General features: G+C 50.3%; 2 protein-coding genes and 1 pseudogene across 3 annotated transcripts; 2 read left to right on the plus strand and 1 right to left on the minus strand.

Moving 5' to 3' along the window:
- The first annotated feature begins 2233 nt into the window (after positions 1-2233).
- Positions 2234-2627, plus strand: LOC116894464 (annotated as a pseudogene).
- Positions 2628-5427: 2800 nt separating this feature from the next.
- Positions 5428-12178, plus strand: Psmd8 (proteasome 26S subunit, non-ATPase 8). The gene is made up of 7 exons (XM_032894014.1): positions 5428-5827; positions 6995-7067; positions 7188-7290; positions 8682-8847; positions 9605-9705; positions 10850-10961; positions 11601-12178. The coding sequence occupies exons 1-7, from the start codon at positions 5459-5461 to the stop codon at positions 11736-11738; spliced, it is 1062 nt and encodes a 353-aa protein (XP_032749905.1). The 5' UTR covers positions 5428-5458; the 3' UTR covers positions 11739-12178.
- A 316-nt stretch (positions 12179-12494) lies between these two features.
- Ggn (gametogenetin) lies at positions 12495-16252 on the minus strand. Of its 2 annotated transcripts, none has more exons than XM_032894017.1 (3): positions 15987-16252; positions 13360-15237; positions 12495-12671 (listed from the first exon to the last, which is right to left on the minus strand). In XM_032894017.1, the coding sequence occupies exons 2-3, from the start codon at positions 15216-15218 to the stop codon at positions 12554-12556; spliced, it is 1977 nt and encodes a 658-aa protein (XP_032749908.1). In that variant the 5' UTR covers positions 15219-15237; positions 15987-16252; the 3' UTR covers positions 12495-12553. The 2 variants fall into 2 exon arrangements, with proteins under 2 accessions (XP_032749908.1, XP_032749906.1); XM_032894015.1 differs by having other exon boundaries at positions 13360-15563.
- Positions 16253-16428: the final 176 nt, after the last annotated feature.

A 16428-nucleotide genomic window follows, 5' to 3' on the forward strand; every position in this document is an offset into this window, starting at 1 on the left:
CTGAGCTAAATCCCCAGCCCAATTTTTCACTTTCAAGCTTTGATTTCCACTCAACAGTTTGATTTCCTGAGAAACTATTCAGAGTGGCTACAGAACAGGCAATTATGGCTGCTGTCTTTCCAGATGGCTCTACCTGAGTACCTGCCCCAGCAGCTCAGCTCCTCTGATACAATGGCATCCCCTCTACTCTCCAGGTCCTGTCTGTGGCCTGTATCGTGTTCTATCTGCTGCCCTGACTGTGACAGCCAGTGCCTGTCTAGTGGCTCATGGGCAATGAGAGGTTCTGTAATAGTTTGCAAGGAGGGCTGGAGAGATGGCTCAGTGGTTAAGAGCACTGACTGCCCTTCCAGAGGTCCTGAGTTCAAATCCCAGCAACCACGTGGTGGCTCACAACCATCTGTAATGGGATCTGATGCCCTCTTCTGGTGTGTCTGAAGACAGCGACAGGGTACTCATATACTAATAGTTTGCAAGGAGTCAACCCTATGCTTGAGCATTCTACACGGAAGTGATAATTTATGAGGTTGTGGTTGATTATTTTTCTTTACATTCATTTAGTGTGTGTGCGTTTGGGGCAGGGGTAGGCATCCATGCCACGGTATGGATGTGGAGGTCAGAGAACAACTCGTAATAGATTTTCTTCTGTCCTTTGAGTTCCAGGATTTAAACTCAGGCTGTCATGCTCAGTGGCAATCACACTTACTACAGGACCTATCTCAATGCCCCCCCCCCTTTTTAAGTCTCACTGTATAACAGAGCAGCCGTAGGCCAAGCTGCCCTTAAACCCGCACTGATTCTTATGTCTCTGCTTTATGAATGATGAGATTCCAAATATGTGCCCGAGAGTCAAGCTTCTGTTTGTTTTTCTACAAACTCCATCCCCCCCTTTTTAAATAAAAGACTTGTATTTGTATGTGCGAGTACTTCCTGTTTATGTGCATCACATGGGTGCCTGGTGCCAATGGAGACAAGAAAAAGGTACTGGATCGCTTGGAACGGAAATTACAAATGGTTGTAAGGGGACACACGGGAGCTGGAAACCCAAAACTGGATTCTCTCTGAGGGCCACAAGTGCTTTAAGCCATGTCGTCTGCACCTCCACTTCTCCCTCCCCTACTCTCTCTCCTGTGGAGCGGGGGTCTCATGTAACTCAGGTTGGCTTTGGAGGATGACTTTGAAATCCTGATGCTTCTCCATCTCCCAAACTCGGAGATCACAGCTTTCCCTAGCACACTCTCCTCGGTGTTGTTAGCAAAGGCTTTGGGGTCTAGCCCCTCCGTGTCTGCTCAAGTCTGTACTTTCGGCCCTGCCTTCCATCTTCACCCTCAGAGGCCGCAATCTCATGTCGAGTTGCTCAGAGAAAGAAGGGGTGAGCCCTAAGTCGCATCAACCACTGAGTTCAGGGTCCCCACTCTACCAATTGCAGGGCAGCAAAGTCAATCCTATGCCATTCCGAATCATATCCCAGTGTTTTGCTTGTGTGTTTTGCACAATGGCAGTTCTGAAGTGTCCGAGAAAGAACAAAAGGATACAAAGAAAGCAATGTGACAGGTGGGCATTGTAGCCCTGACCTTTAAACGCCAGCACAGATGAGGAAGAAGCAAGCGACCCCCTATCCCGAGAATAATGTATTATAGAGCTATTTTGGGGGCAGGTGTCAGGATATTTTGGGGGTGATATTTATGTACCGAAGGAAGTGAATATTGGATAAAATTGGGAAATTCTGGCTAGTGAGATGGCTACTCAGGTAAAGGGACTTGTTGCCAACCCTGGTAACCTATTTGACCCCCAGAGCATGACAGGAAGAGAGACACCTCTCCTGGTTTGTCCTCCCATTTCAGTGCTGTGGCAGTCTCCCTCTCAAAAGTAAATTAGTGACTTTATTTGGGGGGGGGGAAAGATCCTCAGGCAGGAGAGGTGTCTCAGCGGTCAAGAGCACTGACCGCTCTTCTACAGGACCTGATTCCCAGCAAGCACATGGCCATCTGATGCCCTCTGCTGGCCTGCAGAGGTACAGGCAGATAGAGCACTCACATAAAACACATAAGCTTGGGGTTGGGGATTTAGCTCAGCGGTAGAGCACTTGCCTAGCAAGCAAAGGCCCTGGGTTCAGGTCCCCAGCTCCGAAAAAAAAAAAAAAAAAAAAAAAAAACACATAAGCTTTATTTTTCTTTAAAAAAAAAAAAAAGGTTGTTCTTTCCTTTCTGCTGGGTGTCGGCTGCTTGCTGTAGAAATGGGCAAGTTCATGAGACCCAGGAAAGTAGTGCTGGTCCTGGCTGGACGCTACTCCGGACGCAAAGCCATCATGGAAGAACTCGGATGATGGTACCTCAGACCGCCCTCACAGCCACGCCCTGGTGACTGGAATTGACTGCTATCCCCGAAAAGTTACAGCCGCCATGGGCAAGAAGAAAATCACCAAGTGAGCCAAGATCAGGTCCTCTGTGACTACAGCCACCTCATGCCTACAAGGCACTCTGTGGACATCCCAGTTGGATAAAACTGGTGTCAACAAGGATGTGTTCAGAGACCCATCATTGAAACACAAGGCCAGCCCGGAGGCCAAGGTCAAGTTCGAGGAGAGATACAAGACAAGGAAGAACAAATGGTTTTCCCAGAAGCTTTGATTTTAATGGTATTTTTATTTTCGCCATTAAAAATTAAAACAAAAAACAAAAAACCAACAAAAACAACAACAACAAATCAAGAGTTCCTGGATAGCCAGGGCTACCCAGAAAACCCTTGTCTTAAAAAACAAAACAGAGGGGTTGGGGATTTAGCTCAGGGTAGAGCGCTTGCCTAGGAAGCGCAAGGCTCTGGGTTCGGTCCCCAGCTCCGGAAAAAAAGAACCAAAAAAAAACAAAACAAAACAAAAACAAACAAACAAACAAAAAAAAAAAACCAGGGCTAGAGAGATGGCTCAGTGGTTAAGAGCACTGACTGCTCTTCCAGAGGTCCTGAGTTCAAATCCCAGCAACCACATGGTGGCTCACAGCCATCTGTAATGGGATCCAATGCCCTCTTCTGTGTGTATTTACACTGAAGACAGTTACAGTGTATTTATATATAATAAATAAATCTTTAAAACATTTTTATTTTTAAAAGGATGAAAGACGTTTAGGATGGTAAGAGCTACACAAAGAAACCCTGTCTCAAAAAATCAAAACCAAACCAAAATACAACGATAATGCTATAATAAAAACCATGAAACCTCTGCTGCTTTTTGACATTTAAACCATAGGCATGTATGGTTTTTTTAAATAGTTCACACATTTATGTTTAGATTGTTTCTGTATAAATTTGAAGAAACGTATGGAAGGCCTTTAGAGATGCCAGGGAAGTCTCAAGGGTATTACTATCTAAAGGGGACCTGAACAAGGAGGGCATCAGTAGACATGATAACAAGAAAGGGAAAAATCTCAGACCAGATGACACTCAAGGAGAAGGAAGACCAAAGTGTGGATGATTCAGTCCTTCTTAGAAGGGGGAACAAAGGGGTTGGGGATTTAGCTCAGAGGAAAAGCGCTTGCCTAGCGAGCCCAAGGCCCTGGGTTCGGTCCCCAGCTCCGAAAAAAAAGAAAAAAGAAGAAAAAAAAAAAAAAAAAAAAAAGAAGGGGGAACAAAATACACACAGGAGGAAAGATAGGGACAATGAGTGGAGCAAAGACTGAAGGAAAGGTCATCCAGAGACTGCCCCACCTGGGAATCCATCCTATATGCAGCCACCAAACCCAGTCACTATTGCTGATGCCAAAAAGTGCTTGCTGACAGGAGCCTGATATGGACGTCTCTTTCCAGGCTCTGCCAGAGCTTTACTGATACAGATAAGGATGCTTGCAGCTAACCATTGGACTGAGCACGGGGACCCCAATGAATGAGTTAGAGAAAGGACTGAAGGAGCTGAAGGGGTTTGCAACACTATAGGAAGAATAACAATATCAAGGAACCCCCCCCCCCAAGCTCCCAGGGATTGAATCACCAACCAAAGAGTACACATGGAGGGACCCAAAGCTCCAGCTGAATATGTAGCAGAATGTAGCATTGTCTGGCATCAATAGGAAGATAAACTCTTGATTCTCTGAAGGCTTGTTTCCCCAAGTAGGGGAATGCCAGGGTGTTGAAGTGGGAGTGGGGTGGGTGGGAGTGGGGGCATCTTCATAGAAGCAGGGAAAGGGTGGGAGGAGAGATTCGATGGGGGAGGGGTTAACATTTGAAATGTAAATACATAAATATCCAATAAAAATAAAAGTAAAAAAAAAACCCTATTATTTTAAAAAAAGAAAGAAAGAAAAAAAAATGGCCAAGCAAAGCGAGCATGCCCTCACTGTCTGTGGAGTCCTACTTATACTCTCCAAACGTCATGAGTCCTCTTACGGCTCTTGCTTCAGCAAAACATCACAAGTTTGTATCACATGACACAACCAGAAATTTCCACTCCAACCCTGTATTGAAAAATCAAAAGAAACAAACAAAAAAACCCATCTTGGTATACACAAATGTGTGGGCTGCATGTATGGATATGCACCACGTGTATGCCTGATGTTTTTGGAGTTCAGAAAAGAATATCAGATCTCCTGAAACTGGAGTTAGAGTTACCACCATGAGGATACCGGGAATCCAACTTGTGTCTTTTGCCAAAACAGCAAGTGATCTTGACTTCTGAGCCATCTCTTCAACCTGTACTAGTTATATGTATAATTCCTCCATTTCCTGGCCTCACTTCTGCCAGGAGACCATATATATGTAATATAATTTTAAAATATATTTACTATCATATATAAATATGATATATATATATATATTTTTTCAAGACAGGATTTCTCTGTGTAGGACTGGCTGTCCTGGAATTCACTTTGTAGACCAGTTTGGCCTCGAACTCACAGAGATCTGCCTGCCATTGCCTCCCAAGTGCTTGGATTAAAGGTGTGAACCACAAGGCTCGGTCTGTAATTATATTTTAACTCAAAAGGAAGAAAAAAGGGGACCGGAGAGATGGCTCAGTGGTTAAGGGCACTGACTACTTACACTTCCAGAAGTTCTGACTAAAATTTCCAGCAGCCACATGGTGGCTCACAAAGGGATCGGATGCTCTCTTCTGGTGTGTCTGAAGACAGTCACAGTGTACTCATATACATAAAATAAATAAATCTTGTTTTTAAAGGTCTGAAAAAGGTAAGAAAACTGTGGAAGAATAATAAACACGAGCGCCCTAATTTTAAATCCCACCTGCTAGTCCTCTCACAGTCCTAATAGTGATACCTGACAAGTTTTCCAAATGGTTCCACATCGCCACCTCTTGGCCTCGTGGCGGTACCCTTAAGATGGAAATTCTACAGATTGAAGCAAGGGCGGCCATGGTGACTACTGGAATGGGAGGAGCATTGTGGGAATTGTTTTCAGTTGGAGCAAACCGACTTCCGTTCACCATTTTGAATGACAACAGAGGCGGAGCTGTGGCATGTTCATTAAGGGCCGGACTGCGAAGGCGCCCAGAGGAGAGCCGCGGCGCTCCTCCCGCCGTGGGCAGAAGCTAGCAGTCGTAGCTCCGCCTCCGGCTTTGGGCTCCACCTCCCGGCCTCACTTCCGCCGGGAGAGCATTGCTCGGCGTCGTTGCCGTAAATCAGGTCGGCTGTTTGCTGCATCACGAAAGATGGCGGCCGCGGCGGCTACGGTGAACGGGACAACCGGCGTTTCAAGCTCGGGGCCCGCGGCCACCTCGGGCGGGATCCTACAGGCAGCGGCCGGCATGTACGAGCAACTCAAAGACGAGTGGAACCGGAAGAGCCCGAATCTTAGTAAATGTGGAGAAGAGCTGGGCCGCCTGAAGGTAAGGGGTCGCCCGGTCCTAGATGCCTAGTGCTTGAGGGAAGGAGACGGACGGAGGAGCTCAAGGCTAGTATAGTAGAGCGGGCCAAGGAATGAGAAGAGCGAAATTCGGTGGGCCTGGAGGACTAAGAAGGGAGAGACGGCTGGAGCCAGCCAAACGCGACCCCTAAGGTAGCGGGGAGGGAGTGATGGAAAGATTGGTTCTGGCAGAATCGAATGAGATGCTTTGGTGCTTGGAGGAAGGCAGAAGTGGGATCAGACACTGACGAACGAGGAGATGGTGAGAAGAATAAGGCCGAGATGACAGGGTGTTAAGGGAATGCGTGGTAAATAAAGCCCAAGGACGCTGTGAGAGAGCAGAGGTTAGGAAACACCTGTTTGAAGAGGGGCGACAAGAACAGTTTGAGGCCATAATGGACCTAGAAGAGCATGATTTTCGGTTATAAACACATTTAGGTGTATACAAGGCCGGCGTGGTCTTCAATAGCGACTTTGAGGAGGTTGGGGCTACGTAGACCTCGTCCTAAAAATTATATATGTAGATATATATATGTATAGGTATATATATAAACTATTAATAAGTAAGCAAGAAAATATGTATTAGGTCCCTAAGTTTACAAAGGAATGGTGTCTGGGCTGGACTGGGGGAAGGGGAAAGTTAGTGCCCCACACTCCTTGACATAGCCTTGTTAACCCTTCTTAGGCAGACTGAGGAGGGGAAGGTCTCCCCAGGATCATAGCTAAACATTATGTCCTATACTTGTAATCCCAGCACTTAAGAGGTTGACCTAGGGTCTCCAGTTCTAGATCAGACTGGCCTGCCTAGGGAGCTACTGTCTCAAACAAAACAAAAAAAACTAAAACAAGCCAAAAATAGCAACAGAAAGAATTGAGGTCATGGGTGTCTCCCCCACCCCATGGTTCCACTGAGTGCCTCCTGTTTCCCAGTGGAGTAGTACTAATGTTTGTGAGATGAGGTAATCCTGTTGGTACTCTGTGTGCTCAGGCCCTGTGCTAAATGCTTTACAAGTCCTGACTCCTTTAGTACTCATAGCAGTTGTGTGGGTTAGGATGCATGTGAGCTCCATTTTGCCAAGTAGGGACAAGAAAGTCCAGAGAAAGTAAGTAATCTATATTTGAAGTCTCATCTTCATTCCTTCCCTCTCAGTTGGTTCTGCTGGAGCTCAATTTCCTGCCAACCACGGGGACCAAACTGACTAAACAGCAGCTCATTCTGGCCCGTGAGTGTCACTGGGGTTGGTGGAGGGTGATGGGCTTGGGGTCATTGTAGGGATGTCTGTAGTGCTGATCCCAAGGGGATTCTAGTCACCACCTGAGAGTCCCTCTACTCTTACTCACAGGTGACATTCTGGAAATCGGGGCCCAGTGGAGCATCCTATGCAAGGACATTCCCTCCTTCGAGCGCTACATGGCCCAGCTCAAATGCTACTACTTTGATTACAAGTGAGGTTGGGCCCTCTAGGGAGGGGACTGAAGTAGGGGTGGGTAGTTCCTTGGTAGTTCATTTATCTCTGTCTTCTTCACCTGAGAACCATCGCTCTTCTTAGCTCTGTCCCCAGAAGCCAGAGAGCCAGAAGAGTAACTTAGAGCTCTTGAAACTGGGTTTGTTTATGTAGTCTATTTCTGTAAGTTTCTAACCAGTTTTGTTTTCTTTATGTATTTCCATGTATATGTGTGCTCTGTCTGCTTGTATGTCTGAACACCACAGAAATGCATAGGGTCCCATTATAGATGGTTATGGGCCGCTATGTGGGTACTGGGAATTGAACTCAGGACTTCTGAAAGTGCAGAGCTCTTCAAGCATCTAGTGCTCTTAACTGCTGAGCCATCTCTTCAGCCCCTCCAATGTTTTCCCTTATCTGGTCCCACACTATGGCCCCTCTTCCCAGTGTGGCTACGCATTACCCTTCATTCTTGACTCCTCAGACTGACATATCTATAGCAGCCAGTAGGATGCTACTTTGCTTTACTTTGCTGGTTGTTTTATTTTGTTTGAGACAGGGTTCAAGGTGGTCTACCTGCCTGTGGCTGGAGATTATATGTAGTGCTGCCCCCTGCTGGTTTGTTTGTCGTGTTTGTTTTTTTTTTTTTTTTTTTTTTTTTTTTTTTGTGTAGCCTCGGCTGGCCTGGAACTCTGCCTGCTGAGTGCTGGGATTAACAGCATGGGCCACCATACACAGCTGTTGTTTTCTGAGGCTGTGTCTTGTATGCCCCAAGCTGACTGAGAACTCAGTTGTGTAGCTGATCTTGAACTTGCGATACTCCTACCTGTACCTCCCAGTGGCTGGGATTACAGGTGTGCACCCCCATGTCTTGTTTACAAAGTGCTAGGGATTGACCCAAAAGTCTCGTTCATTTGAGGGAAGCATTCTGCTCACTGAGCATCCGCCTCTGGATACTGTTCTTACGGCTTTACTTAGGTTAGACTGTTTTTTTTTTTTGTTTTTTGTTTTTTTTTTTTTTTTTTTTTTTTGTTTTTTTTTTTTTTTTTTTTTTTTTCAGAGCTGGGGACCGGCCAGGGCCTTGCGCCTAGACAAGCGCTCTTCCGCTGAGCTAAATCCCCAACCCCTAGGTTAGACTGTTTCACTTACGTTTACTGAACATGCCTTTATGATGTGGATACCGCGTGACAACTGTTAAGCAGATGGGAAGTAGACGGATCACTGTGATCCATATATGCTCTGTTCATATGGCTGTGGCTTTTCTTGCCTCTCTGTACCTAAGCTGTCTGAACTTCTGCAAGTAGTCGTAAGATTACTGGAAGGTAGACGAGGGACTTGGTTAGCTCCCCAGGACCTATTAATTTTGGTTCCCTCCCACTCTCTGGTTTACAGGGAGCAGCTTCCTGAGTCAGCCTACATGCACCAGCTCCTGGGCCTCAACCTCCTCTTCCTGCTCTCTCAGAACCGAGTGGCTGAGTTCCACACAGAATTAGAACGATTGCCTGCCAAGGACATCCAGACCAATGTCTACATCAAACACCCTGTATCCCTCGAGCAAGTGAGGCTGGGCAGGGGAAGGGAGATCCTGGGTGAGGTGGGTGGTACCACTTCAGACTTTGGTTTCCTGGGAGAATAATCAGCCATTACCAATCACCAGCTCTGTTAACCAGCAAAACAAATATGTGCCAGGCGCCAGGGTAGTTTAATGTTAAGGTGGATCAAACAGATAAACCCTAATATAGGGTCTATAAAGTGTGGAGGCAGAGGTCCCAAAAGAATGAGCCACCTGTGTGCTCTGTGAGACATTAAGTGTCCTGGGCACTTTGGCCTGGGAGAGGTCAGAGAGGGTCTGAAAGGGCTGAGAGGTCATCCGGAAGAGGTGGTTTGTGTCCTATGGCTCAAACCTGCTGCCATATTTAAAGGGCAGCAAAGAAGACAGTGGAAGAAAGTGGGTAGAGCCAGGGTGAGGCCGGGGAGCTGAGGTTAGGAAGTTGTGTCAGATTCTGAGACATCCAGAGGACTAAGCTGTAAGGAGGGTGGCAGAGTGGCAGGTAGGTGTAGTGGGAGATGGAGTTGATACATATACCTCTTTCTCCCTTATGTTTGGAGAGAAGGTGGTTAGATGCCAGTCTAGAGGAGGCTGCCAGGGAGTGTGCGTGAGCCAGGTAGGGCTTCTTGGAAGAGGAAGAGCCCAGTCTACTGGGGATGGGTGGGCTAAGTGGCAGAGGGTGTTCTGGTAGATCGGGGATTGCACCAAGGGAACAAGGAAAGCCTGTCACCTCCATCCTCCTCTTCTTCTTCCTTGGCCTTGGCAGTACCTCATGGAGGGTAGCTACAACAAGGTGTTCCTGGCTAAGGGAAACATTCCCGCTGAAAGCTATACCTTCTTCATTGACATCCTGCTGGATACTATCAGGTATGTGGGGTCCAGGCCCCCAGACTTCCCATCCTTGTTTGTCCCCTACATGCCAAACTGCCTCATTCCTATGGTTTGATGCACACCCTGGTGTTTCTCATAGTGTATCCCCTCCACCTCCTGTGGTGCATGGTGGGGTTACAAACTTGCACCACCACCCTGCTTTGTGTGGTGCTGGGAATAGAACCCATGCTTCAGGCATGCTAGGCACACTCTCTTGTTCGTTCATACAAGAACCTCCTCTAGATACTTGAAGAAGGATGTTGTGTTCTTGTGAAGGTTCCTATGTGAAAAGATTTAGAGACTGAGGTGTGGGTTGTTGTGGTAATTATTAAAACATGGTTCTTTTATCCCTTGCTAGTGCTGGCTCCATAGGGCCACATGGCATCTGTGGGGTATTTTCATCTCAATGCCATCCAGCTCTAGGGCACCATGCCATGCTAACACCCAGCTAGTCTCTGTCCCCGGTGGTCTCTCTGCCCCAGCTAGGCTAGCTGCATGCCGTGGCTGCCCTCTCCCGGCTGTCTATCTGTCTTGAACTCTGTTCATACTCCCAGCAACCTCTCTGCTGCTGCTCTGTTTACATTCCCAACATCCACCCCTAATAATTATGGTATGAACTCCCAATAACCCCTTAAAATCGACTCAATAAGCTATAGCTTAGCAGTCAGATTTATATGTTAAGTTTTCAATCCACAATACGTCCACACAATAAACTCACAACCAATATAAACTTCCCACCTAAATAAGGTAAACTGACCTGTAGAAATCCATCCCTTAAGAAGTATTCGTAACTACCTATGGCCATTTAAGGTCGCCTAAACCTAGGTTGTCCTTCTCTGCCTCCATCTTGGTTTTTTTGTTTTTGTTTTGCTTTTTTTTTTTTTTTCTCTTCTCTCCTGCCTTATAAAAACTTTGTCCTCTCTTTACTTTTTACTGTTCAATCATGGGTCTTGACCCATCCTGTGCCAGCCCTCACCTGCATAAAGTCTTCAACCTACACTGGGTCCCTTCTGGCCCTTGCCTGCTTTGTGGCTGGTCAAGTTGGTCCCCTCCTTCTGAGCCCTCAGTACTAGAGTCAGCCATTGGAAGACAGGGTCTGGGACGTTGTCTGCCCAGTGATGAGAGCTGTCACCTTCCACAGGGATGAAATTGCAGGATGCATTGAGAAGGCCTATGAGAAAATCCTTTTTGCTGAGGCTACCCGGATCCTCTTCTTCAGCACACCCAAAAAGATGACAGACTATGCCAAGAAGGTGGCTGGGGTGTGGGACAAGGGACTGTGGATCAGGGTTGTGGGTGGAGGATATTGTTCCCTGTCTGAATGGTGTCAGTGCACTGTGAGGATGGGACACCAAAAGAACAAAGACTGCCATGACTAAACCCAGTGATGAGACTCCAGGCAAGTGGCGCAGCCTCTCTGAGCTTGCTGGCCTTTTCGTAGAAAGAGGCTAGAGTCTCTCACGTGTGGTGCCTAGCACAGTACCTGGGTCCAACTCTAGGCTCTGTATCGAGTTTGCCCTAAGAATTCCTTAGAAGCAGCACGGTTGCACTGCTTCATTTGAGTGGGGCAGTGTCCCCAGGGATGTTGGCTCCTTGGTGTCCCAGGAGGCAGGAGAGGAGGCAAGAGGATAATGTGAGGAGTGATGGGGACAGCTGCCAACTAGTTACTGTGGACCAAACACAGTCGTTCTCAGAGGCTTTTTAAGTCCTCTAGACCCATGGAGGAGGAGTGTGGTACCCATCTCAAACATGGAGGAACGGAGACAGAATAGACAGAATAAACCTAGTGGCAGTGATCCATTACAAAACAAGCCATGGTCCACTGGGAGGTGGCTACACAGGGTGGGGAGCAGCCTGTGGGTCACCCACCTACTTCTCATTTCTTTCCTCAGCGAGGTTGGCTGCTGGGCCCTAACAACTACTACAGCTTTGCCAGCCAGCAGCAGAAGCCAGAAGACAGCACCATCCCCTCCACTGAGCTGGCCAGGCAGGTCATCGAGTATGCCCGGCAGCTGGAGATGATTGTCTGAGCCTCGGCCAGGGTGGTGGGCATGGCTGGTCCAGCAGTCTCAGCACGGGCTGGCCCTCAATAAAGGCAGATTAACCTCCTATGGGCCCTAGTCTCCCCAGTGGGATGGTGGAGATAATTGCTTCTGGAGAATTTGGGAGTTTGGGGGCCTCTGGGCCTTCTGGGTGAGTGTTTCCCAGTTGTCACTGCTCTGGGTTTTCAGCATAGCTGCCCAGTGGCCCGCAGGAGAGCACAGGCCCCGACTGAGGTGCTCTTCTAGCCAGCTGTGAGTGCCTTTTGGTACTGGGCAAGGGGACTAGATTGTTTTCCAGTGAAGCACCATGTGTCTCAGTTTTTAGAAAATGTTGGCCATGGATTAAATAATTTTTAAAATGACACATGAAACTGACTTTGTCTGTGGGCTACCATTTGAGCCTCTGTAATAAATGGTATGGACCCTGATGTGGATATATCTGGGTATATCCATTCTGGCCTCCTTGAGCCAGGATTGTAACTTAGACTGGACTGGCATTAGCTGGTTTCCTGCTTTGAAGTTCTTGGGAAACCAAGTCTAGCCAAGACACCTGCAGGGTTCAAGAAAGCTGTCCAGTTGGTTGTCCTCTCTGCTGTTCAGTAACCCCTGCCCTAGGCCAGCCACCTTATTTTAAAGGAAGCCATCCCCTTCCCTTCCCTTCCCTTCCCTTCCCTTCCCTTCCCTTCCTTCCCTTCCCTTCCTTCCCCTCTGCCTCAGTCGGGAATGGACAGGCAGCTAGGCAGCTTGTAGACTGGGTACTTTATTGGCAAGGAGGGTGAGGCAGAGGGAGTGGGCAGTTGCACTCAGGTAGAATGAGTGGCCTGCAAGTCGTAGTGCTCTAGGCCAGCTACCAGGGAGCCAGCCAGCTTGACGGTGGCCACCCAAGGTGGCTCACTCAGGTGGTTGGTGGGTGTACTCAGCCTGGGAAGATGAATTGACAGAGTCTGTCTTGTATAGTCTCTGTGGCTTCATTTCCCCCATGGTCATAAGGACAACCCTGAAGGCTGTCAGGTTCCTAAGGGTCTATCCATACAGAATAGGAAGGAAGGTGAGGAACTCCCAAGACCCCAAAGGAGGTTTTGTCTATAGCCAGTCCTGGCAACCAAATCCAGGGGCTTAGCATAGTAGCAAAGCTGGAGAAGGGGCCACGTCCCCTATGGTAAAGTAGTAGCCAAAACCTTGGGCTCATGGGTGGGTGGGGGTCGTAAAGGGCTGGGGAACACTGGGAGATTCATTTCAACTAGGGAAATTCCCTAGAGACTTATTACTCCACCCTCAGGTTCCAGAAACAGTTGTTTCCTTTCCCCATCTCTGATAAACCATCCTTACTGCCCTCAGGGATGGGGTCAAGGTGGTAACTAGGGTCAGACCAGCAGGAAAGCTACAGATAATAAAGACCAAGGGTCAGCTTGGCACCCAGAATATACCAGGGGTTGAGCTGAGGCTAGTAAAGGGCCAAGGCTCCTGGAGCTCAGCTAAATTGAGATCCAGGTAACCTGTGGGTAACCTATGGTCAAGACGCCAAAGCGTGTAATCCTATTCCATCCAGGGTAAATAGGTGCAGGATTTGGAGTGTGCCCTCTCCTTCCCACTCCTCCATCTCCCTCACCAGGCAGACACGTTGCGTGGCAGACGTCGGTGACGGCGTTGATGGCGGCAGTAGCACTTGCAGGGACAGGAGTTAAGCACCTCGAAAGGCGGCCAGTGTCGAGCTGTTCCCTTGTTAGAGGCCCCAGCTGTGGAGGTTCCGTTGCTACCACCGCCACCCCCTCCACTGCTGCTGTCAGTCACCGGAGCCATATTCGGTTCTCGAGGGCCATCTCCAGAAGTCCCTTCTTCACGGATAACACCCCGGGCCGCTCGGGGACCTTTGTTCCTGCGTGTACGAATCTTGGGCTGGGGCATCGGGGGTGACAGCTCAGCGGTGGTGGTTGCTGGAACTTGGGATGTGACTGGGGCTGGTGTCGGGGCTGGGGCCTGCTCCGCAGCTGCAGTCGGGGACAAAGTGGAAGGAGGGGTGGGAGCCAAGGCTGACTCTAAGTGGCCAGGGCCTGGAGTAGGCGGACGGGCCACCAGTATCGGCGTCCTCGGGAGTGCTGGTGGCTGTGGTGTGGGTGGCGGTGCCGGTGGTGGCGTGGCTGGTGGTGTGGGCGGTGGCGGTGGCAGCGGAGGTATCTGCTGCGGACTTGGAGGCACTGGGCGAACAGGCTCGCCATTGTTTGGCGCTGGGAAGATGAACATGGGTGGTGCCAGCAAGGCAGGTGTGGGCCTTCGGGGCCCTGAACTTGGATGTGTCTGACCTGACCTTGGTGGAGGGGATCCCCAAGGCCCTGAGAGCGTAGTCGTCCGCCGTCGGGGTGCCCCGATTCCCCCAACAGCCCCATTGAATCGGAAGTGCCGTTCAGTGCCATCAGGAGGGCTCACCCAGTCGAATTTGGGCTTTGAACCTGGGAAGGTGGTGTAAGGGGGTGGCGGTAGAGCCCGGGCAAGCGGAGTAGGCACCGAAGGGGGACCAGAACACCCTTCGCCATCTCCGTCACCACCCTCGGTTTCCTGAGCTGCACGAGGGCCCTCTCCTAAGGGACGAGTGGCTCCAGGAGGCTGGGGGCCTTGCTTCAGTACCTCAGCATAAGAGATGGCCCCAGAAGAGGCAAACAGTCCTCCGCCACCACTGGCCCCCAGTGAGGCTTTGGCTGCTAAGGGGCCCGAGGAGGATGTGGGGGACAAATGGGGCCCCGACTTGAAGGTGACTTTACACAGCAGACTCAGGCCAGACTCAGAAGTAGCAGACCGAGCCATTTCGCCCTCTCCGTGGGCTCCCCCGGCCGCCTGACCCTCGCTGCTGTGTCTGACCTGGCTTTCTGAGGGGCTTGTGGCCGACGAGGCCAGAGTGATTCTGCGGCTCGGGGGCTGCGGGTCACAAGTCGACGGTGCTGGCGGTAGCTGTTTCCGAGGTTCCAGGGGCGTCGGAGGTGGGGCTGGGGCCCTCAGGACCGGGTCTTTTTCGGTCAGTTGCCGGGGCAGCGGTGGGAGAGGGCGGAGGCTCGGAGGGTCACCCTGACCACGATGGCTCGCCTCCAGAAGACCGCGGATCCGAGGCACTGCAGTGCCCGTGGGTTTTCGCCACTTAGATGGGGCGGGCAGCAGGGTCCCCACGGGAGGCGGGGGTGGTGTAGAGACCGCCGCCGCAGCCGCCTCCTCTGGAGGAGGTGTCACTGGCGAGGGCAGTTCTAAGGTCAGGGGCAGGGTTGAGGATGAGGCCTGGGACTCCGGGGGTATCAGGAGCCCCGGGGGCCCGGAACTGCCAGGGAACCAGACGCCCAGCCCTCGAGCCAGGCGCATGGCAGGGGATGAGGGGGTCACCTCGGGCTCCACCAGAGGCGTCCTACGAGAGTCCGAGGCGCGGTCTGAGGCCTGCTCTTTTCGGGAACCCCCGCCCGCGGACGGCTCCGACTGCACGTTCCCCATTTTTGAAGAAGGTCGGGGACTGTGGTTAAAAAAACTTCCACCAGTCAGTCGGCGGGTTCTGTGAGGACTCCACGGCTCAGGCTGTTCTTGGACAGCCCCTGTCTGCATTGGTCTGCCCTGTCCTCCAATATTCTCTCAGCCCCCGTCTCTTAAGTCTTCAGTTCTCCGATTCGTCATGGTCACGTCCCCTTCCCCATGGTCTCAAGGCTGCGGTTCTTACTCTTCGAACCTAACTTCTTAATGTACAAAGGCTCAACCCTGATCCCTTGGCTGCTTAGATCACATCCCTAACACTTTGCCACTTTCGGGATCTCCAGGCTTCAGGACTCAGTCTCGCCAGCCTCTCTGCTGAAAGTTTCAAACCACACGGGTAATGATGGTTATGCCCAGTAGCCAACAATGAATTCAAGCTTCTCTCAAAACGCAAGTCTAGCCAGGCCCCGCCCCATTCTCTAGTCACGCCCCCGATTGTCGAGAATCGGGCGGTATCCTCGCCCCTCCCCGCCCCGCGTCAGGTCCGCCTCTGCCTAACAAGTACCTGGGACTGTGGTCTAATTAATTCCCTAGTCCTTTAGTCCTAACCCTCCGATCACCCACCGTTTCTCCCTGTCGATCATTTGGATCCCTCCCTCTTCTCAGCCTGCAACAAATTCTCAAGCCTCTTAAACTTTTCCCGCTTGGCGTTTGTGACACCTCTTAACTTAACTTAAGCTCCACCCCTTTCCTTAAGCTCCACCCAGACTCCGCCTCTTAGTGGACCTCACTCACCGACTTCTCCAGCCGACCAAAGATCAGATCACTGCCCCGTGGGCCCAAGGCAGGGCGGGGAACGGCCGTAGCAGAAAATAACCGAAAAGAACGGATGTGCGGGTGAAGGCAAGTAGGCGAGACAGCGAGGACGACCCCCGAGATCTAGGCCCCGCCCCGAGCTCGAGGCCCGCCCCCTGTGAGCCAGCTTGAGCGCAGCCCTTCGAACCTGTATCACCCTTAGAAATACGGGAACGCCTTCATAGTGGGTAGGCAGGCCCCTTCTCATTAAGCCCCACCCCTTTATAATGCCCCACCCCTATGTTAAGCCCCTCCCCGGACCCCGCCCATAACAAACACTGCTACGTTGCTCCTCCTTTTGGGCCTCTTATTTGACCTGCCACTAAGGAAATTTATGTCCAAGCTCCGCCTTGCTATGTCCAGGCAGCATCTCTTTCTAAGA

Source organism: Rattus rattus, chromosome 2 (genome assembly GCF_011064425.1).
Source record: "Rattus rattus isolate New Zealand chromosome 2, Rrattus_CSIRO_v1, whole genome shotgun sequence".
In the NCBI taxonomy this organism is placed as follows: domain Eukaryota; kingdom Metazoa; phylum Chordata; class Mammalia; order Rodentia; family Muridae; genus Rattus; species Rattus rattus.